General features: G+C 50.6%; 1 protein-coding gene across 1 annotated transcript in view; it reads left to right on the plus strand.

Annotated features, from left to right (window-relative positions):
• Nucleotides 1-25573, plus strand: part of LOC147084897 (nucleoside diphosphate kinase A-like) — a 51471-nt gene that overhangs the window by 2075 nt on the left and 23823 nt on the right. The window contains exon 2 of the mRNA XM_085979606.1: nucleotides 14057-14177. Within this exon, the coding sequence (XP_085835732.1) occupies nucleotides 14061-14177 (117 nt within the window). The 5' untranslated portion in view covers nucleotides 14057-14060. The remainder of the gene's footprint in view (nucleotides 1-14056; nucleotides 14178-25573) is intronic.

The raw sequence follows: 25573 nt of genomic DNA on the forward strand, positions 1-25573 counted from the left end.
TCCAGTCTCTCCACATCACTGAAGTCGCTCATCCCTGGTACCATTCTGGTCAATCTCACCCTTAACCTTCTCTGCTCTAAGGAGAACAACCCCAGCTTCTCCAGTCTCTCCACATCACTGAAGTCCCTCATCCCTGGTACCATTCTGGTCAATCTCCCCCTTAACCTTCTCTGCTCTAAGGAGAACAACCCCAGCTTCTCCAGTCTCTCCACATCACTGAAGTCCCTCATCCCTGGTACCATTCTGGTCAATCTCCTCTGCACCCTCTCCAAGGCCTTGTCATCCTTCCTAAAGTGTGCGGTGCCCAGAATTGGACACAATACTCCAGTTGGGGTCAAACCAGTGTTTTATAAAGGGTTTAGCATAACTTCTTTGCTTTTATACTCTATGGCCTAGAAATTGGGTTTTGGCCTTGCCAGGGCTGTAGCGCCAGAAAGTTTGCGCCAGCGGTAATGCGGCAGCGCGCGACGAAAATTCGGGTGCGCCGGGCCCAGACGGCGGCGGGCGCTAAAACCCTCCTTTAGCGCCTCAAAACGGGCGTGAACTTGGGTTTCCCGGCGCTAATCCCCCGCTGCGGCACCCGATGCGGTGCGGCAGGCGGGGGAACTGCAGGCCTCCTCCTCCTGTTAAGGAGGAGCTGCCTGCAGCCGACAACTGTCCGGCGGATTGACCCGACATCTGAGCCCGGCACCTGGGGGAAGTGCCGGGCTCGCATCAGACACTGATCAGGGCCGCGGGGGGGGAATGCAGGAGTCCGGGAAGGGAGGTGCGGGCAGGCGGCCGCCGGGAACGCGGCCGGCCGCCGCTCCACCTTTATGCGCCGGCGCACACTGGGGGAAGACTCTGTTGCCAGAGTCTTAGTTGCGCCTGCCACGGGCGAGGCGGGCGCAACTGAATTTCGGCTTGGGGCCGGGTTACCACGGCAACCGGGACGCTGCGCACACCGATGACGTCATCGGTGCCGGCGCAGCGCTACTGGTGCGACGCCGATTTAGGGCCCCAGGGAATTTCTCAACTGGCCATAACTCCGGCGCTAGGCCCTCTAGCGCCTCAAATGCGGCGCTAAGCCTACCGAATTTCTAGGCCTATGCCTCTATTTATGAAGCCCAGGATCCCGTAGGCTTTTTCAACCGCTTTCTCAATCTGTCCCCGCCACCTTCAAAGACTTGTGTACGTATACCCTCCAGGTCCCTCTGTTCCTGCACCCCCTTTAGAACTGTACCATTTACTTCATATTGTCTCTCCTCGTTCTCCCATCCAAATTACATCACTTCACAATTCCTAGCGTTAAATTGCATCTGCCATGTGCCTGCCCATTCGACCAGTCTGTCTGTGTCCTCCTGATAGTCCTGTGACTATCCTCCTCACTGTTTACTACATTGCCGAGCTTCCTGTCATCTGAAAACTTTGAAATTACGCCCTGTATCCCCAAGTCCAGCTCATTGTTATATATCGAAAACAGCAGCGGTCCTAGGAGCGACCCCTGGGGAACACCACTCTATACCTCTCTCCGGTCTGAAAGACAACCATTCACCGCTACTCTCCGCTTTCTGTCACCAAGCCAATTCCGTATCCATGCTGCTACTGTCCCTTTTAATCCCATGGCCAGGCCGCACTTGGAGCACTGTGCCCAGTCCTGGTCTCCATATACCTGGGTTAGACCACACTTGGAGCACTGTGGCCAGTCCTGGTCTCCATATATCCTGGTTAGACCACACTTGGAGCACTGTGCCCAGTTCTGGTCTCCATATACCTTGGTTAGACCACACTTGGAGCACTGTGCACAGTTCTGGTCTCCATATACCTTGGTTAGACCACACTTGGAGCTCTGTGCACAGTTCTGGTCTCCATATCCCTTGGTTAGACCACACTTGGAGCACTGTGGCCAGTCCTGGTCTCCATATATCCTGGTTAGACCCCACTTGGAGCACTGTGCCCAGTCCTGGTCTCCATATACCTGGGTTAGACCACACTTGGAGCACTGTGCCCAGTTCTGGTCTCCGTATCCCTTGGTTAGACCACACTTGGAGCACTGTGCCCAGTTCTGGTCTCCGTATCCCTTGGTTAGACCACACTTGGAGCACTGTGCCCAGTCCTGGTCTCCATATACCTCGGTTAGACCACACTTGGAGCACTGTGCACAGTTCTGGTCTCCATATCCCTTGGTTAGACAACACTTGGAGCACTGTGCCCAGTCCTGGTCTCCATATACCTGGGTTAGACCACACTTGGAGCACTGTGCACAGATCTGGCCTCCATATACCTTGGTTAGACCACACTTGGAGCACTGTGCACAGTTCTGGTCTCCATATACCTTGGTTAGACCACACTTGGAGCACTGTGCACAGTTCTGGTCTCCATATACCTTGGCTAGACCACACTTGGAGCACTGTGCACAGTTCTGGTCTCCATATACCTTGGTTAGACCACACTTGGAGCACTGTGTACAATTCTGGTCTCCATATACCTTGGTTAGACCACACTTGGAGCACTGTGCACAGATCTGGCCTCCATATACCTTGGTTAGACCACACTTGGAGCACTGTGCACAGTTCTGGTCTCCATATACCTTGGTTAGACCACACGTGGAGCACTGTGCACAGTTCTGGTCTCCATATCCCTTGGTTAGACCACACTTGGAGCACTGTGCACAGTTCTGGTCTCCATATACCTTGGTTAGACCACACTTGGGGCACTGCGCACAGTTCTGGTCTCCATATCCCTTGGTTAGACCACACTTGGAGCAACGTGCACTGTTCTGGTCTCCATATTATTAAAGGGACTGGAGAGAGTGCTAAAAAGATTGTACTTGAACTGAGACATTCCTGCTATCGGGAAGCATTGAACAGGTTGGGGCTCTCTTTTCTTTAGTAAAGAGAAGTCTTAGAGGAGACCTATTAGAGGTCTTTAAAATTATGAATGGGTTGGACAGGGTAGATGTGGAGAGACTCGGGGAATCCAAAACTCGGTGTCATAAATCAAAGACAGTCACTAATAAATCCAATGAGGAATTCAGGAGAAATTTCTTTAGCCAGAGAGTGGTGAGAATGTGGAACTCGCCGCCACCGGAAGTGGTTGAGGCAAATAGCGGAATTGCTTTCAAAAGTACACGAGAGACGAGGGACCGGAGTGAGAGATGGGCCGAATGGCCTCTTCCTGTGCTGTACCTTCTAGGTGACCTGAGTCCAGGTTTGTGGGGGGGGCGGGGGGGGGGGTGCGGTGAGGGGGTTTCAGTGTAATGTGCGAGGAGCTGGGCTCTTGCCAGCCTCCGCCTCCTCGGAGAGGCGTTCTTGGACATCTTCCCCAGAGGGACGGCGAGGAATTTGAGTTGGGTAAACCAGACAGGCTATTTTAGGCACCCGTCTCCCGGCTGCTGTCAACACTCGAGGGCAGAAGGTCGCAAGCTATTGAATTCGGACTGTGTCATCGTAAAGGGATCGGAGATTGGGGGGAAGGAATTGATGAAGGTGGAATTCCAAGTGTGAAAAGTTGGCTTGGCTCCGAATCACTTATTTAGAACATCATTATGAGAGTCGAGAGAGAGATTCCCTCAATTCCCTCTGACTACATGATCTAGACGAGGGAACTAGATGTAATATCTCCAAGTTTGCAGACGACACAAAGCTGGGTGGGCGTGTGTGCGGTGAGGAGGATGCCGAGAAACTCCAGTACGATTTGGACAGGTTGGGCGATTGGGCAGATGCAGTATAATGTGGATATATGCGAGGTTAGCCACTTTGGTGGCAAAAACAGGAAGACAGATTATTATCTGAACGGCAATAGATTGGGAGAAGGTGAAGTGCAACGAGACCTGGGTGTCCTTGTGCACCAGTCGCTGAAGGTAAGCATGCAGGTGCAGCAGGCGGTTAAGAAGGCAAATGGTATGTTGGCCTTCGTAGCGAGAGGATTCGAGTACAGGAACAAGGGTGTCTTGCTGCAGTTGTACAGGGCCTTGGTGAGACCACACCTTGAGTATTGTGTGCAGTTTTGGTCGCCTTATCTGAGGAAGGATGTTCTTGCCATGGAGGGAGTGCAGCGAAGATTCACCAGACTGATACCTGGGATGGCAGGAATGATGTATGAAGAGAGATTGGGTCAATTGGGCTTGTACTCGCTGGAGTTTAGAAGAATGAGAGGGGATCTCATTGAAACTTATAAAATTCTGACAGGACTAGACAGACTAGATGCAGGAAGGATGTTCCCGATGGTCGGGGAGTCCAGAACCAGGGGTCACAGTCTAAGGATAAGGTGTAAGCCATTTAGGACAGAGATGAGGAGGAATTTCTTCACCCAGAGAGTGGTGAACCTGTGGAATTCTCTACCACACAAGGCAGTGGAGGCCAATTCATTAAATATATTCAAGAAGGAGTTGGATATATTTCTTAAGGCTAAAGGGATCAAGGGATATGGGGAGAAGGCAGGGACAGGGTACTGAATTTGGATGATCAGCTATGATCTCATTGAATGGCGGAGCAGGCTCAAGGGGCCGAATGGCCTCCTCCTGCTCCTATCTTCTATGTTTCTATGTAAGTCATAGATTCACAATCATTGGCAGAAGATCTAGAGGGGAGGTGAGGAGAATTTTGTTCACTCGGAGAGTTGTATGGATCTGGAACACTCGATCTGAAAAGGTGCTGAAGCTGGTTCCATCAATAATTGTCAAAAGTGCGTTGGGCAGATACCTAAGGTCGAGGATCTTGCCGGGCTCAGGACAAAAAGCGGGGGTGCGATGGGACTGAGCGCAACAGCTCGTTCCTCCTTCGGTCCTGTGACTGTCCATTTCTGTGACGATATAATTATCAGGGATGAGGGACTTCAGTGATGTGGAGAGACTGGAGAAGCTGGGGTTGTTCTCCTTAGAGCAGAGAAGGTTAAGGGGAGATTGACCAGAATGGTACCAGGGATGAGGGACTTCAGTGATGTGGAGAGACTGGAGAAGCTGGGATTGTTCTCCTTAGAGCAGAGAAGGTTAAGGGGAGATTGACCAGAATGGTACCGGGGATTGAGGGACTTCAGTGATGTGGAGAGACTGGAGAAGCTGGGGTTGTTCTCCTTAGAGCAGAGAAGGTTAAGGGGAGATTGACCAGAATGGTACCGGGGATGAGGGACTTCAGTGATGTGGAGAGGCTGGAGAAGCTGGGATTGTTCTCCTTGGAGCAGAGAAGGTTAAGGGGAGATTGACCAGAATGGTACCAGGGATGAGGGACTTCAGTGATGTGGAGAGGCTGGAGAAGCTGGGATTGTTCTCCTTGGAGCAGAGGAGGTTAAGGGGAGATTGACCAGAATGGTACTGGGGATTGAGGGACTTCAGTGATGTGGAGAGACTGGAGAAGCTGGGATTGTTCTCCTTAGAGCAGAGAAGGTTAAGAGGAGATTGACCAGAATGGGACCAGGGATGAGGGACTTCAGTGATGTGGAGAGACTGGAGAAGCTGGGGTTGTTCTCCTTAGAGCAGAGAAGGTTAAGGGGAGATTGACCAGAATGGTACCAGGGATGAGGGACTTCAGTGATGTGGAGAGACTGGAGAAGCTGGGATTGTTTTCCTTAGAGCAGAGAAGGTTAAGGGGAGATTGACCAGAATGGTACCAGGGATGAGGGACTTCAGTGATGTGGAGAGACTGGAGAAGCTGGGGTTGTTCTCCTTAGAGCAGAGAAGGTTAAGGGGAGATTGACCAGAATGGTACCAGGGATGAGGGACTTCAGTGATGTGGAGAGACTGGAGAAGCTGGGGTTGTTCTCCTTGGAGCAGAGAAGGTTAAGGGGGAGATTGACCAGAATGGTTCCAGGGATGAGGGACTTCAGTGATGTGGAGAGACTGGAGAAGCTGGGATTGTTCTCCTTAGAGCAGAGAAGGTTAAGAGGAGATTGACCAGAATGGGACCAGGGATGAGGGACTTCAGTGATGTGGAGAGACTGGAGAAGCTGGGGTTGTTCTCCTTAGAGCAGAGAAGGTTAAGGGGAGATTGACCAGAATGGTACCAGGCATGAGGGACTTCAGTGATGTGGAGAGACTGGAGAAGCTGGGGTTGTTCTCCTTAGAGCAGAGAAGGTTAAGGGGAGATTGACCAGAATGGGACCAGTGATGAGGGACTTCAGTGATGTGGAGAGACTGGAGAAGCTGGGATTGTTCTCCTTAGAGCAGAGAAGGTTAAGGGGAGATTGACCAGAATGGTACCAGGGATGAGGGACTTCAGTGATGTGGAGAGACTGGAGAAGCTGGGGTTGTTCTCCTTAGAGCAGAGAAGGTTAAGGGGAGATTGACCAGAATGGTACCAGGGATGAGGGACTTCAGTGATGTGGAGAGACTGGAGAAGCTGGGGTTGTTCTCCTTGGAGCAGAGAAGGTTAAGGGGGAGATTGACCAGAATAGTTCCAGGGATGAGGGACTTCAGTGATGTGGAGAGACTGGAGAAGCTGGGATTGTTCTCCTTAGAGCAGAGAAGGTTAAGAGGAGATTGACCAGAATGGGACCAGGGATGAGGGACTTCAGTGATGTGGAGAGACTGGAGAAGCTGGGGTTGTTCTCCTTAGAGCAGAGAAGGTTAAGGGGAGATTGACCAGAATGGTACCAGGGATGAGGGACTTCAGTGATGTGGAGAGACTGGAGAAGCTGGGATTGTTCTCCTTAGAGCAGAGAAGGTTAAGGGGAGATTGACCAGAATGGTACCAGGGATGAGGGACTTCAGTGATGTGGAGAGACTGGAGAAGCTGGGGTTGTTCTCCTTAGAGCAGAGAAGGTTAAGGGGAGATTGACCAGAATGGTACCAGGGATGAGGGACTTCAGTGATGTGGAGAGACTGGAGAAGCTGGGGTTGTTCTCCTTGGAGCAGAGAAGGTTAAGGGGGAGATTGACCAGAATGGTACCAGGGATGAGGGACTTCAGTGATGTGGAGAGACTGGAGAAGCTGGGGTTGTTCTCCTTAGAGCAGAGAAGGTTGAGAGGAGGTTTGATAGGTGTACAAAATCATGAGGGGTCTGGACAGAGTAGATAGAGAGAAACCCTTCCCATTGGCGGAAGGGTCGAGAACCAGAGGACACAGATTGAAAGTGATTGGCAGAAGAACCAAAGTCGACATGAAGAAAAACATGTTTTACGCAGAGAGTGGTGAGGATCCGGAATGCACTGCCTGAGAGGGTGTTGGAGGCAGATTCAATCGTGGCTTTCAAAAGGGGAATTGGATAAGTAGCTGAAGACATTTTTTTTTGCAGGGCTACGGGGAAAGGGCGGGGGAGTGGGACTAGCTGAAGTGCTCTTGCAGAGAGCTGGCACGGGCTCGACGGGCCAAATGGCCTCCTTCTGTGCTGTAACCATTCTATGATTCTGTGTTATGACCTGACGGAGAGACTCCCTCTTTAAAAGGGGTCCCTGACGGAGAGAGTCTCCCTCTTTAAAAGGGGTCCCTGATGGAGAGAGACTCCCTCTTTAAAAGGGGTCCCTGACGGAGAGAGACTCCCTCTTTAACAGGGGTCCCTGATGGAGAGAGACTCCCTCTTTAAAAGGGGTCCCTGACGGAGAGAGACTCCCTCTTTAACAGGGGTCCCTGATGGAGAGAGACTCCCTCTTTAAAAGGGGTCCCTGACGGAGAGAGACTCCCTCTTTAAAAGGGGTCCCTGATGGAGAGAGACTCCCTCTTTAAAAGGGGTCCCTGACAGAGAGAGACTCCCTCTTTAAAAGTTCCCTGATGGAGAGAGACTCCCTCTTTAAAAGGGGTCCCTGATGGAGAGACTCCCTCTTTAAAAGGGGTCCCTGATGGAGAGACTCCCTCTTTAAAAGGGGTCCCTGATGGAGAGACTCCCTCTTTAAAAGGGGTCCCTGATGGAGAGAGACTCCCTCTTTAAAAGGGGTCCCTGACGGAGAGAGACTCCCTCTTTAAAAGTTCCCTCCCTGCTGCAGCACTGAAATCCGTAGAGGCTGCCTTATCCTGTCTCCTTCTCGCGATACCTAGCGGGATATCTCATCGGTAAATCCAGAGGACAGACAGACAGCAGTTCTGCCAAAGTCCAGGTCTCAGGGGAGGTGGGGGTGGGGGGGGTGGAGGGACGGCACACTCACCAGGCACGGGGGTGCCGGTGACCTTGAGAAGAGGCTCGGAATTCCACAGCCACATTCCACCGACCGGATCTCTCCTTTCCGATCCATCTATGGCAATGTCACGCCTGAGGCACAGACAGCTGTGGGGATTGGGGGTGCGGGATGGCTGGGGGGGGCGGGCAGTGGTGGCAGAGAGGCTGGGGAGCTCTCAGCGCCAGCTGTCATGCGACTGAATCCCGGCCCGCACGTTCAACTGTCGGCACGAGTGAAGGCCAGCTCCTCCCGCTGAATTCCTGATTTGAGATGAAAACTGGCTGTGTCTGATCCGTGACTTTGCAATCACTTTGAAGGGGCTCTGTCGCAGCTGAAACCTTCAACATATGTACGTCAGCCTTTATGGCGAGGGGGTGTTGGAGTATAAGAATAAGGATGTCTTGCTGCAGTTGTGCAGGGCCTTGGTGAGACCACACCTGGAGCACTGTGTGCAGTTTTGGTCGCCTTATCTGAGGAAGGATGTTCTTGCCATGGAGGGAGTGCAGCGAAGATTCACCAGACTGACACCTGGGATGGCAGGAATAACGTAGGAGGAGAGATTGGGTCGATTGGGCTTATACTCGCTGGAGTTTAGAAGAATTAGAGAGGATCTCATTGAAACTTATAAAATTCTAACAGGACTAGACAGGCTGGATGCAGGAAGGATGTTCCCGATGGCGGGGGAGTCCAGAACCAGGGGTCACAGTCTAAGGATAAGGGGTAAGCCATTTAGGACTGAGATGAGGAGGAATTTCTTCACCCAGAGAGTGGTGAACCTGTGGAATTCTCTGCCACAGAAGGCAGTGGAGGCCAATTCATTAAATATATTCAAGAAGGAGTTAGATATATTTCTTAAGGCTAAAGGGATCAAGGGATATGGGGAGAAGGCAGGGACAGGGTACTGAATTTGGATGATCAGCCATGATCTCATAAAATGGCGGAGCAGGCTCGAGGGGCCGAATGGCCTACTCCTGCTCCTATCTTCTATGTTTCTATGACCACGCCTGGAGCACTGTGCACAGTTTTGGTCTCCTTATCTGAGCAAGGATGAATGTGAAGTTATCCACTTCGGTAGGAAAAACAGAAAGACAGAGTATTATTTAAATGGAGATAGATTGGGAAATGCTGATGTACAGAGGGACCTGGGTGTCCTTGTGCACCGGTCACCAGTCATGCAACAGTACCCATGGATTGGAGGGTAGCTAATGTTACCCCACTATTCAAAAAAGGTGGTAGAGAGAAAACAGGGAATTATAGACCGGTAAGCCTGACATCGGTAGTGGGGAAAATGCTAGAGTCCATTATAAAAGATGTAATAGCAGAGCACTTGGAAAACAGTGACAGGATCGGACAAAGTCAACATGGATTTACAAAAGGTAAATCGTGCTTGACTAATCTACTGGAATTTTTTGAGGATGTAACTGGTAGAATAGATAAGGGAGAACCAGTGGATGTGGTGTATTTGGACTTTCAGAAGGCTTTCGATAAGGTCCCGCATAAGAGATTAGCCTGTAAAGTTAAGGCACATGGGATTGGGGGCAAGGTACTGACTTGGATAGAGAACTGGTTGGCAGACAGGAAGCAAAGAGTTGGAATAAACGGCTCTTTTTCCGAGTGGCAGGCAGTGACTAGTGGGGTACCGCAGGGATCGGTGCTAGGACTCCAGCTATTCACAATATATATTAATGATCTGGACGAGGGAACTAGATGTAATATCTCCAAGTTTGCAGACGACACAAAGCTGGGTGGGCGTGTGTGCTGTGAGGAGGATGCCGAGAAACTCCAGTATGATTTGGACAGGCTGGGTGATTGGGTAGATGCATGGCAGATGCAGTATAATGTGGATAAATGCGAGGTGATCCACTTTGGTGGCAAAAACAGGAAGGCAGATTATTATCTGAACGGCAATAGATTGGGAGAAGGGGAAGTGCAATGAGACCTGGGTGTCCTTGTGCACCAGTCCCTGAAGGTAAGCATGCAGGTGCAGCAGGCGGTTAAGAAGGGAAATGGTATGTTGGCCTTTGTAGCGAGAGGATTCGAGTACAGGAGCAAGGATGTCTTGCTGCAGTTGTACAGGGCCTTGGTGAGACCACACCTTGAGTATTGTGTGCAGTTTTGGTCACCTTATCTGAGGAAGGATGTTTTTGCCATGGAGGGAGTGCAATGAAGATTCACCAGACTGATACCTGGGATGGCAGGAATGACGTATGAGGAGAGATTGGGTTGATTGGGCTTATACTCACTGGAGTTTAGAAGAATGAGGGGATCTCATTGAAACTTATAAAATTCTAACAGGACTAGATGCAGGAAGGATGTTCCCGATGGCCGGGGAGTCCAGAACCAGGGGTCACAGTCTAAGGATAAGGGGTAAGCCATTTAGGACAGGGATGAGGAGGAATTTCTTCACCCAGAGAGTGGTGAACCTGTGGAATTCTCTACCACAGAAGGCAGTAGAGGCCAATTCATTAAATATATTCAAGAAGGAGTTGGATATATTTCTTAAGGCTAAAGGGATCAAGGGATATGGGGAGAAGGCAGGGACAGGGCACTGAATTTGGATGATCAGCCATGATCGCATTGAATGGCGGAGCAGGCTCGAGGGGCCGAATGGCCGACTCCTGCTCCTATCTTCTATGTTTCTATGACCACGCCTGGAGCACTGTGCACAGTTTTGGTCTCCTTATCTGAGCAAGGATGAATGTGAAGTTATCCACCTCGGTAGGAAAAACAGAAAGACAGAGTATTATTTAAATGGTGCTAGATTGGGAAATGTTGATGTACAGAGGGACCTGGGTGTCCTTGTACACCGGTCACTGAAAGCAAACATGCAGGTGCAGCAAGCAGTTAGGAAGGGAAATGGTATGTTGGCCTTCATTGCAAGAGGATTTGAGTACAGGAGCAAGGGTGTCTTACTACAGTTATACAGGGCCTTGGTGAGACCACACCTGGAGTACTGTGTGTAGTTCTGGTCTCCTTACCTAAGAAAGGATACACTCGCCATAGAGGGAGTGCAGCGAAGGTTCACCAGACTGATTCCTGGGATGGCAGGACTGTCGTATGAGGAGAGATTGGGTCGACTAGGCCTGTATTCACTGGAGTTTAGAAGAATGAGAGGGGGTCTCGTGGAAACGTATAAAATTCTGACAGGGCTAGACAGATTGGATGCAGGGAGGATGTTTCCCCTGGCTGGGGGGTCTAGAACGAGGGGCCACAGTCTCAGGATACGGGGTAGGACATTTAGGACTGAGATGAGGAGAAATTTCTTCACTCAGAGGGTGGTGAACCTGTGGAATTCTCTACCACAGAAGGCTGTGGAGGCCAAGTCACTGAATCTATTTAAGAAGGAGATAGATAGATTTCTAGACACAAAAGGCATCAAGGGGTATGGGGAGAGAGCGGGAAATGGTATTGAGATAGAGGATCAGCCATGATCATATTGAATGGCGGAGCAAGCTCGAAGGGCCCAATGGCCGACTCCTGCTCCTATTTTTCTATGTTTCTATGCCTTGGAGGCGGTGCAGCGAAGGTTCACTAGATTGATTCCTGGGACGAGAGGGTTGTCCTATGAGGAGAGATTGTGTAGACTAGGCCTATATTCTCCAGGGTTTAGAAGAATGAGAGGTGATCTCATTGAAACATACAAGATTCTGAGGGGGGATTGACAGGGTAGATGCTGAGAGGCTGTTTCCCCCCTGGCTGGAGAGTCTAGAACGAGGGGGCATAGTCTCACGATAAGGGGTCTTGTGTCATCCTCTAAGTCAAACAGAAACTCGTTTAAGAGCATAGGGCATCGAGCCTGCTCCGCCATTTAATAAGATCATGGCTGATCTTACATCTCAACTAGTTCTAGACTGCCGACAATGCAGCGCTCCCTCAGTACTGGCACCGGGGAGTGTGGGCCTGGATTATGGAGCTCGAGTCCTAGAGTATATACATCTACCTCCGACAGTGCAGCGCTCCCTCAGTACTGGCACCGGGGAGTGTGGGCCTGGATTATGGTGCTCGAGTCCTAGAGTATATACATCTACCTCCGACAATGCAGCGCTCCCTCAGTACTGGCACCGGGGAGTGTGGGCCTGGATTATGGAGCTCGAGTCCTAGAGTATATACATCTACCTCCGACAGTGCAGCGCTCCCTCAGTACTGGCACCGGGGAGTGTGGGCCTGGATTATGGGGCTTGAGTCCTAGAGTATATACATCTACCTCCGACAATGCAGCGCTCCCTCAGTACTGGCACCGGGGAGTGTGGGCCTGGATTATGGAGCTCGAGTCCCAGAGTATATACATCTACCTCCGACAGTGCAGCGCTCCCTCAGTACTGGCACCGGGGAGTGTGGGCCTGGATTATGGGGCTTGAGTCCTAGAGTATATACATCTACCTCCGACAGTGTAGCGCTCCCTCAGTACTGGCACCGGGGAGTGTGGGCCTGGATTATGGGGCTTGAGTCCTAGAGTATATACATCTACCTCCGACAGTGCAGCACTCCCTCAGTACTGGCACCGGGGAGTGTGGGCCTGGATTATGGAGTTCGAGTCCTAGAGTATATACATCTACCTCCGACAGTGCAGCGCTCCCTCAGTACTGGCACCGGGGAGTGTGGGCCTGGATTATGGGGCTCGAGTCCTAGAGTATATACATCTACCTCCGACAGTGCAGCGCTCCCTCAGTACTGGCACCGGGGAGTGTGGGCCTGGATTATGGGGCTCCAGTCCTAGAGTATATACATCTACCTCCGACAGTGCAGCGCTCCCTCAGTACTGGCACCGGGGAGTGTGGGCCTGGATTATGGAGTTCGAGTCCTAGAGTATATACATCTACCTCCGACAGTGCAGCGCTCCCTCAGTACTGGCACCGGGGAGTGTGGGCCTGGATTATGGGGCTCCAGTCCTAGAGTATATACATCTACCTCCGACAGTGCAGCGCTCCCTCAGTACTGGCACCGGGTAGTGTGGGCCTGGATTATGGGGCTCGAGTCCTAGAGTATATACATCTACCTCCGACAGTGCAGCGCTCCCTCAGTACTGGCACCGGGGATTGTGGGCCTGGATTATGGGGCTCGAGTCCTAGAGTATATACATCTACCTCCAACAGTGCAGCACTACCTCAATACTGGCACCGGGGAGTGTGGGCCTGGATTGTGGGGCTCGAGTCCTAGAGTGTATACATCTACCTCCGACAGTGCAGCGCTCCCTCAGTACTGGCACCGGGGAGTGTGGGCCTGGATTATGGAGCTCGAGTCCTAGAGTATATACATCTACCTCCGACAGTGCAGCGCTCCCTCAGTACTGGCACCGGGGAGTGTGGGCCTGGATTATGGGGCTCGAGTCCTAGAGTATATACATCTACCTCCGACAGTGCAGCGCTCCCTCAGTATTGGCACCGGGGAGTGTGGGCCTGGATTATGGGGCTCGAGTCCTAAAGTATATACATCTACCTCCGACAGTGCAGCGCTCCCTCAGTACTGGCACCGGGGAGTGTGGGTCTGGATTATGGGGCTTGAGTCCTAGAGTATATACATCTACCTCCGACAGTGCAGCGCTCCCTCAGTACTGGCACCGGGGAGTGTGGGCCTGGATTATGGGGCTTGAGTCCTAGAGTATATACATCTACCTCCGACAGTGCGGCGCTACCTCAGTACTGGCACCGGGGAGTGTGGGCCTGGATTATGGGGCTCGAGTCCTAGAGTATAGATATCTCCCTCCGACAGTGCAGCGCTCCCTCAGTACTGGCACCGGGGAGTGTGGGCCTGGATTATGGAGCGCGAATCCTAGAGTGTATACATCTACCTCTGACAGTGCAGCGCTCCCTCCGTACTGGCACCGGGGAGTGTGGGCCTGGATTATGGGGCTCGAGTCCTAGAGTATATACATCTACCTCCGACAGTGCAGCGCTCCCTCAGTACTAGCACCGTATACCTGCTGCGTACTGGGCGGGAACAGGAGATTGCCCGCTTGACTATCCTCCGAGGTAACGTTCCCTTTCTACCGCAGCGAGATGGAGCGCACACTTATCGCAGTCAAGAGCGATGGAGTCCAGAGGGGGCTTACTGGAGACATCATCAGCCGGTTTGAGCGCAGAGGGTTCAAGTTGATTGGAATGAAGTTGGTTAAGGTGAGTCCCATCGATCGAGCATATACATCGACCGCATCTCACGCACTTCACTGTAACATTCTCTGATATACCCCACACCCCTCGCTGTAACACTGAAATACCCCACACCCCTCACTGTAACACTCTCTGATATACCCCACACCCCTCACTGTAACAGTGATATACCCCACACCCCTCACTGTAACACTGATATACCCCACACCCCTCACTGTAACACTCTGATATACCCCACACCCCTCACTGTAACACTCTGATATACCCCACACCCCTCACTGTAACACTCTGATATACCCCACACCCCTCACTGTAACACTGATATACCTCACACCCCTCACTGTAACACTCTGATATACCCCACACCCCTCACTGTAACACTGATATACCCCACACCCCTCACTGTAACACTCTGATATACCACACACCCCTCACTGTAACACTCTGATATACCCCACACCCCTCACTGAAACACTCTGATATACCCCACACCCCTCACTGTAACACTGATATACCCCACATCCCTCACTGTAACACCGATATACCTCACACCCCTCACTGTAACACTCCGATATACCCGACACCCCTCACTGTAACTCTGATATACCCCACACCCCTCACTGTAACACTCTGATATACCCTACACCCCTCACTGTAACTCTGATATACCCCACACCCCTCACTGTAACACTGATATACCCCACACCCCTCACTGCAACACCGATATACCCCACACCCCTCACTGTAACACTGATATACCCCACACCCCTCACTGTAACTCTGATATACCCCACACCCCTCACTGTAACACTCTGATATACCCTACACCCCTCACTGTAACACTGATATACCCACACCCCTCACTGTAACACTGATATACCCCACACCACTCACTGTAACACTGATATACCCCACACCCCTCACTGTAACACACTGATATACCCCACACCCCTCACTGTAACATTGATATACCCCACACCCCTCACTGTAACACTGATATACCCCACACCCCTCACTGTAACACACTGATATACCCCACACCCCTCACTGTAACACTCTGATATACCCCACACCCCTCACTGTAACACTGATATACCCCACACCCCTCACTGTAACACTCTGATATACCCCACACCCCTCACTGTAACACTCTGATATACCCCACACCCCTCACTGTAACACTGATATACCCCACACCCCTCACTGTAACACTCTGATATACCCCACACCCCTCACTGTAACACTGATATACCCCACACCCCTCACTGTAACACTGATATACCCCACACCCCTCACTGTAACACTGATATACCCCACACCCCTCACTGTAACACTGATATACCCCACACCCCTCACTGTAACACTCTGATATACCCCACACCCCTCACTGTAACACTGATATACCCCACACCCCTCACTGTAACACTCTGATATACCCCACACCCCTCACTGTAACACTCTGATATACCCCACACCCCTCACTGTAACACTCTGATATACCCCACACCCCTCAGTGTAACACTGATATACCCCACACCCCTCAGTGTAACACTCTGATATACCCCACACCCCTCACTGTAACACTGATATACCCCACACCCCTCACTGTAACACTCTGATATACCCCACAGCCCTCACTGTAACACTGATATACCCCACACCCCTCACTGTAACACTGATATACCCCACACCCCTCACTGTAACACTCTGATATACCCCACACCCCTCACTGTAACACTCTGATGTACCCCACACCCCTCACTGTAACACTCTGATATACCCCACACCCCTCACTGTAACACTGATATACCCCACACCTCTCACTGTAACACTCTGATATACCCCACACCCCTCACTGTAACACTCTGATATACCCCACACCCATCACTGTAACACTCTGATATACCCCACACCCCGCACCGTAACACACTGATATACCCCACACCCCTCACTGTAACACTCTGATATACCCCACACCCCTCACTGTAACACTCTGATATACCCCACACCCCTCACTGTAACACTGATATACCCCACACCACTCACTGTAACACTCTGATATACCCCACACCACTCACTGTAACACTCTGATATACCCCACAGCCCTCACTGTAACACACTGATATACACCACACCCCTCACTGTAACACTCCGATATACCCCACACCCCTCACTGTAACACTCTGATATACCCCACACCCCTCACTGTAACACTCTGATATACCCCACACCCCTCACTGTAACACTCTGATATACCCCACACCCCTCACTGTAACACAGTGATATACCCCACACCCCTCACTGTAACACTGATATACCCCACACCCCTCACTGTAACACTGATATACCCCACACTCCTCACTGTAACACTGATATACCCACACCCCCTTCTGTAACACACTGATATACCCCACACCCCTCACTGTAACACACTGATATACCCCACACCCCTCACTGTATCACTGATATACCCCACACCCCTCACTGTAACACACTGATATACACCACACCCCTCACTGTAACACTCTGATATACCCCACACCCCTCACTGTAACACTGATATACCCCACACCCCTCACTGTAACACACTGATATACCCCACACCCCTCACTGTAAAACTGATATACCCAACACCCCTCACTGTAAAACTCTGATATACCGCACACCCCTCACTGTAACACTCTGATATACCCCACACCCCTCACTGCAACACTGATATACCCCACACCCCTCACTGTAACACATTGATATACCCCACACCCCTCACTGTAACACTGATATACCCCACACCCCTCACTGTAACACACTGATATACCCCACTCCCCTCACTGTAACACTCTGATATACCCCACACCCCTCACTGTAATACTGATATACCCCACCCCCCTCACTGTAACACTGATATCCACCACACCCCTCACTTTTACAGTGATGTACCCCACACCCCTCAATGTAACACTCTGATATACCCCACACCCCTCACTGTAACACTGATATATTCCACACCCCTCACTGTAACACTCTGATATACCCCACACCCCTCACTGTAACACTGATATACCCCACACCCCTCACTGTAACACTCTGATATACCCCACACCCCTCACTGTAACACTGATATACCCCACACCCCTCACTGTAACACTGATATACCCCACATCTCTCACTGTAACACTGATATACCCCACACCCCTCACTGTAACACTCTGATATACCCCACACCCCTCACTGTAACACTCTGATATACCCCACACCCCTCTCTGTAACACTGATATACCCCACACCCCTCACTGTAACACACTGATATACACCACACCCCTCACTGTAACACTCTGATATACCCCACACCCCTCACTGTAACACTCTGATATACCCCACACCCCTCACTGTAACACTGATATACCCCACACCCCTCACTGTAACACACTAATATACCCTACACCCTTCACTGTAAAACTCTGATATACCCCACACCCCTCACTGTAACACTCTGATATACCCCACACCCCTCACTGTAACACTGATATACCCCACACCCCTCACTGTAACACTGATATACATCACACCCCTCACTGTAACACTCTGATATACCCCACACCCCTCACTGAAACACTCTGATGTACCCCACACCCCTCACTGTAACACAGTGATATACCCCACACCCCTCACTGTAACACAGTGATATACCCCACACCCCTCACTGTAACACTCTGATATACCCCACACCCCTCACTGTAACACTCTGATATACCCCACACCCCTCACTGTAACACTCTGATATACCCCACACCCCTCACTGTAACACTCCGATATACCCCACACCCCTCACTGTAACACTCTGATATACCCCACACCCCTCACTGTAACACTGACATACCCCACACCCCTCACTGTAACACTGATATACCTCACACCCCTCACTGTAACACTCTGATATACCCCACACCCCTCACTGTAACACTCTGATATACCCCACACCCCTCACTGTAACACTCTGATATACCCCACACCCCTCACTGTAACACTGATATACCCCACACCCCTCACTGTAACACTCTGATATACCACACTCCCCTCACTGTAACACTGATATATCCCACACCCCTCACTGTAACACACTGATATACCCCACACCCCTCACTGTAACACTCTGATATACCCCACACCCCTCACTGTAACACTGATATACCCCACACCCCTCACTGTAACACTGATATACACCACACCCCTCACTGTAACACTGATATACCCCACACCCCTCACTGTAACACTCTGATATACCCCACACCCCTCACTGTAACACTCTGATATACCCCACATCCCTCACTGTAACACTGATATACCCCACACCCCTCACTGTAACACTGATATACCCCACACCCCTCACTGTAACACTGATATACCCCACACCCCTCACTGTAACACTCTGATATACCCCACATCCCTCACTGTAACACTGATATACCCCACACCCCTCACTGTAACACTCTGATATACCCCACATCCCTCACTGTAACACTGATATACCCCACACCCCTCACTGTAACACTGATATACCCCACACCCCTCACTGTAACACTGATATACACCACACCACTCACTGTAACACTCTGATATACCCCACACCCCTCACTGTAACACTCTGATATACCCCACACCCCTCACTGTAACACTCTGATATACCCCACACCCCTCACTGTAACACTCTGATATACCCCACACCCCTCACTGTAACACTGACATACCCCACACCCCTCACTGTAACACTCTGATATACCTCACACCCCTCACTGTAACACTGATATACCCCACACCCCTCACTGTAACACTGATATACCTCACACCCCTCACTGTAACACTGATATATCCCACACCCCTCACTGTAACAGTGGTATACCCCACACCCCTCACTGTAACACTCTGATATACCCCACTCCCCTCACTGTAACACTGATATATCCCATACCCCTCACTGTAACACTGATATACCCCACACCCCTCACTGTAACACTGATATACCCCACACCCCTCACTGTAACACTCTGATATACCCCACACCCCTCACTGTAACACTCTGATATACCCCACATCCCTCACTGTAACACTGATATACCCCCACACCCCTCACTGTAACACTGATATACCCCACACCCCTCACTGTAACACTCTGATATACCTCACACCCCTCACTGTAACACTGATATACCCCACACCCCTCACTGTAACACTGATATACCTCACACCCCTCACTGTAACACTGATATATCCCACACCCCTCACTGTAACAGTGGTATACCCCACACCCCTCACTGTAACACTGATATACCCCACACCCCTCACTTTAACACTGATATACTCCACACCCCTCACTGTAACACTCTGATATACCCCACACCCCTCACTGTAACACCCTGATATACCCCACACCCCTCACTATAACACTGATATACCCCACACCCCTCACTGTAACACTCTGATATACCCCACACCCCTCACTGTAACACTGATATATCCCACACCCCTCACTGTAACACTCTGATATACCCCACACCCCTCACTGTAACACTGATATACCCCACACCTCTCACTGTAACACTGATATACCCCACACCCCTCACTGTAGCACTCTGATATACCCCACACCCCTCACTGTAACACTCTGATATACCCCACACCCCTCACTGCAACACTGATATATCCCACACCCCTCACTATAACACTCTGATATACCTCACACCCCTCACTGTAACACAGTGATATACCCCACACCCCTCACTGTAACACTGATATACCCCACACCCCTCACTGTAACACTGATATACTCCACACCCCTCACTGTAACACACTGATATACCCCACACCCCTCACTGTAACACACTGATATACCTCACACCCCTCACTGTATCACTGATATACCCCACACCCCGCACCGTAACACACTGATATACCCCACACCCCTCACTGTAACACTGATATACCCCACACCCCTCACTGTAACACTGATATACCCCACACCCCTCACTGTAACACTGATATACCCCACACTCCTCACTGTAACACTGATATACCCCACACCCCTTTCTGTAACACACTGATATACCCCACACCCCTCACTGTAACACACTGATATACCCCACACCCCTCACTGTATCACTGATATACCCCTCACCCCTCACTGTAACACACTGATATACACCACACCCCTCACTGTAACACTCTGATATACCCCACACCCCTCACTGTAACACTGATATACCCCACACCCCTCACTGTAACACACTGATATACCCCACACCCCTCACTGTAAAACTCTGATATACCCCACACCCCTCACTGTAACACTCTGATATACCCCACACCCCTCACTGTAACACTGATATACCCCACACCCCTCACTGTAACACACTGATATACCCCACACCCCTCACTGTAACACTCTGATATACCCCACACCCCTCACTGTAACACTGATATACCCCACCCCCCTCACTGTAACACTGATATACACCACACCCCCACTTTAACAGTGATGTACCCCACACCCCTCACTGTAACACTCTGATATACCCCACACCCCTCACTGTAACACTGATATATTCCACACCCCTCACTGTAACACTCTGATATACCCCACACCCCTCACTGTAACACTGATATACCCCACACCTCTCACTGTAACACTGATATACCCCACACCCCTCACTGTAACACACTGATATACACCACACCCCTCACTGTAACACTCTGATATACCCCACACCCCTCACTGTAACACTGATATACACCACACCCCTCACTGTAACACTCTGATATACCCCACACCCCTCACTGTAACACTCTGATATACCCCACACCCCTCACTGTAACACTCTGATATACCCCACACCCCTCACTGAAACACTCTGATGTACCCCACATCCCTCACTGTAACACAGTGATATAGCCCACACCCCTCACTGTAACACAGTGATATACCCCACACCCCTCACTTTAACACTCTGATATACCCCACACCCCTCACTGTAACACAGTGATATACCCCACACCCCTCACTGTAACACTCTGATATACCCCACACCCCTCACTGTAACACTCTGATATACCCCACACCCCTCACTGTAACACTGATATACCCCACACCCCTCACTGTAACACTGATATACCCCACACCCCTCACTGTAACACAGTGATATACCCCACACCCCTCACTGTAACACACTGATATACCCCACACCCCTCACTGTAACACTCTGATATACCCCACACCCCTCACTGCAACACTGATATACCCCACACCCCTCACTGTAACACTCTGATATACCCCACACCCCTCACTGTAACACTGATATCCACCACACCCCTCACTTTAACAGTGATGTACCCCACACCCCTCAATGTAACACTCTGATATACCCCACACCCCTCACTGTAACACTGATATATTCCACACCCCTCACTGTAACACTCTGATATACCCCACACCCCTCACTGTAAAACTGATATACCCCACATCTCTCACTGTAACACTGATATACCCCACACCCCTCACTGTAACACACTGATATACACCACACCCCTCACTGTAACACTCTGATATACCCCACACCCCTCACTGTAACACTGATATACTCCACACCCCTCACTGTAACACTCTGATATACCCCACACCCCTCACTGTAACACTAATATACCCCACACCCCTCACTGTAACACTCTGATATACCCCACACCCCTCACTGTAACACACTAATATACCCTACACCCTTCACTGTAAAACTCTGATATACCCCACACCCCTCACTGTAACACTCTGATATACCCCACACCCCTCACTGTAACACTGATATACACCACACCCCTCACTGTAACACTCTGATATACCCCACACCCCTCACTGTAACACTCTGATATACCCCACACCCCTCACTGTAACACAGTGATATACCCCACACCCCTCACTTTAACACTCTGATATACCCCACACCCCTCACTGTAACACAGTGATATACCCCACACCCCTCACTGTAACACTCTGATATACCCCACACCCCTCACTGTAACACAGTGATATACCCCACACCCCTCACTGTAACACTCCGATATACCCCACACCTCTCACTGTAACACTGACATACCCCACACCCCTCACTGTAACACACTGATATACCCCACACCCCTCACTGTAACACTCTGATATACCCCACTCCCCTCACTGTAACACTGATATATCCCATACCCCTCACTGTAACACTGATATACCCCACACCCCTCACTGTAACACTGATATACCCCACAACCCTCACTGTAACACTCTGATATACCCCACACCCCTCACTGTAACACTCTGATATACCCCACACCCCTCACTGTAACACTCTGATATACCCCACATCCCTCACTGTAACACTGATATACCCCACACCCCTCACTGTAACTCTGATATACCCCACACCCCTCACTGTAACACTCTGATATACCTCACACCCCTCACTGTAACACTGATATACCCCACACCCCTCACTGTAACACTGATATACCCCACACCCCTCACTGTAACACTGATATACCCCACACCCCTCACTGTAACACTCTGATATACCCCACATCCCTCACTGTAACATTCTGATATACCCCACACCCCTCACTGTAACACTGATATATCCCACACCCCTCACTGTAACAGTGGTATACCCCACACCCCTCACTGTAACACTCTGATATACCCCACTCCCCTCACTGTAACTCTGATATACCCCACACCCCTCACTGTAACACTGATATACCCCACACCCCTCACTGTAACACTGATATACCCCACACCCCTCACTGTAACACTCTGATATACCCCACACCCCTCACTGTAACACTCTGATATACCCCACACCCCTCACTGTAACACTGATATACCCCACACCCCTCACTGTAACACTGATATACTCCACACCCCTCACTGTAACACTCTGATATACCCCACACCCCTCACTGTAACACTCTGATATACCCCACACCCCTCACTGTATCACTCTGATATACCCCACACCCCTCACTGTAACACTGATATACCCCGCACCCCTCACTGTAACACTGATATACCCCACACCCCTCACTGTAACACTGATATACTCCACACCCCTCACTGTAACACTCTGATATACCCCACACCCCTCACTGTAACACTCTGATATACCCCACACCCCTCACTGTAACACTCTGATATACCCCACACACCTCACTGTAACACTCTGATATACCCCACACCCCTCACTGTAACACTGATATACCCCACACCCCTCACTGTAACACACTGATATACCCCACACCCCTCACTGTAACACACTGATATACCCCACACCCCTCACTGTAACACACTGATATACCCCACACCCCTCACTGTAACACTCTGATATACCCCACACCCCTCACTGTAACACTCTGATATACCCCACACCCCTCACTGTAACACTGATATATCCCACACCCCTCACTGTAACACTCTGATATACCCCACACCCCTCACTGTAACACTGATATACCCCACACCCCTCACTGTAGCACACTGATATACCCCACACCCCTCACTGTAACACTCTGATATACCCCACACCCCTCTCTGTAACACTGATATACCCCACACCCCTCACTGCAACACTGATATATCCCACACCCCTCACTGTAACACTCTGATATACTCCACACCCCTCTCTGTAACACTGATATACCCCACACCCCTCACTGTAACACTCTGATATACCCCACACCCCTCACTGTAACACGCTGATATACCCCACACCCCTCACTGTAACACTGATATACCCCACACCCCTCACTGTAACACTGATATACCCCACACCCCTCACTGTATCACTGATATACCCCACACCCCGCACCGTAACACACTGATATACCCCACACCCCTCACTGTAACACTGATATACCCCACACTCCTCACTGTAACACTGATATACCCCACACCCCTTTCTGTAACACACTGATATACCCCACACCCCCCACTGTATCACTGATATACCCCACACCCCTCACTGTAACACTCTGATATACCCCACACCCCTCACTGTAACACTGATATACCCCACACCCCTCACTGTAACACACTGATATACCCCACACCCCTCACTGTAACACTCTGATATACCCCACACCCCTCACTGTAACACTGATATACCCCACACTCCTCACTGTAACACTGATATACACCACACCCCTCACTGTAACACTGATATACTCCACACCCCTCACTGTAACACACTGATATACCCCACACCCCTCACTGTAACACACTGATATACCTCACACCCCTCACTGTATCACTGATATACCCCACACCCCGCACCGTAACACACTGATATACCCCACACACCTCACTGTAACACTGATATACCCCACACTCCTCACTGTAACACTGATAAACCCCACACCCCTTTCTGTAACACACTGATATACCCCACACCCCTCACTGTAACACACTGATATACCCCACACCCCTCACTGTATCACTGATATACCCCTCACCCCTCACTGTAACACACTGATATACACCACACCCCTCACTGTAACACTCTGATATACCCCACACCCCTCACTGTAACACTGATATACCCCACACCCCTCACTGTAACACACTGATATACCCCACACCCCTCACTGTAAAACTCTGATATACCCCACACCCCTCACTGTAACACTCTGATATACCCCACACCCCTCACTGTAACACTCTGATATACCCCACACCCCTCACTGTAACACTGATATACCCCACACCCCTCACTGTAACACACTGATATACCCCACACCCCTCACTGTAACACTCTGATATACCCCACACCCCTCACTGTAACACTGATATACCCCACCCCCCTCACTGTAACACTGATATACACCACACCCCCACTTTAACAGTGATGTACCCCACACCCCTCACTGTAACACTCTGATATACCCCACACCCCTCACTGTAACACTGATATACCCCACACCCCTCACTGTAACACTCTGATATACCCCACACCCCTCACTGTAACACTCTGATATACCCCACACCCCTCACTGTAACACTGATATACCCCACACCCCTCACTGTAACACTGATATACTCCACACCCCTCACTGTAACACTCTGATATACCCCACACCCCTCACTGTAACACTCTGATATACCCCACACCCCTCACTGTATCACTCTGATATACCCCACACCCCTCACTGTAACACTGATATACCCCACACCCCTCACTGTAACACTGATATACCCCACACCCCTCACTGTAACACTGATATACTCCACACCCCTCACTGTAACACTCTGATATACCCCACACCCCTCACTGTAACACTCTGATATACCCCACACCCCTCACTGTAACACTCTGATATACCCCACA

The sequence above is a fragment of the Somniosus microcephalus genome, unplaced genomic scaffold, assembly GCF_052327205.1.
Source record: "Somniosus microcephalus isolate GS21.2 unplaced genomic scaffold, FLI_Smic_1.0 unresolved_chr9, whole genome shotgun sequence".
Classification (NCBI taxonomy): Eukaryota; Metazoa; Chordata; class Chondrichthyes; order Squaliformes; family Somniosidae; genus Somniosus; species Somniosus microcephalus.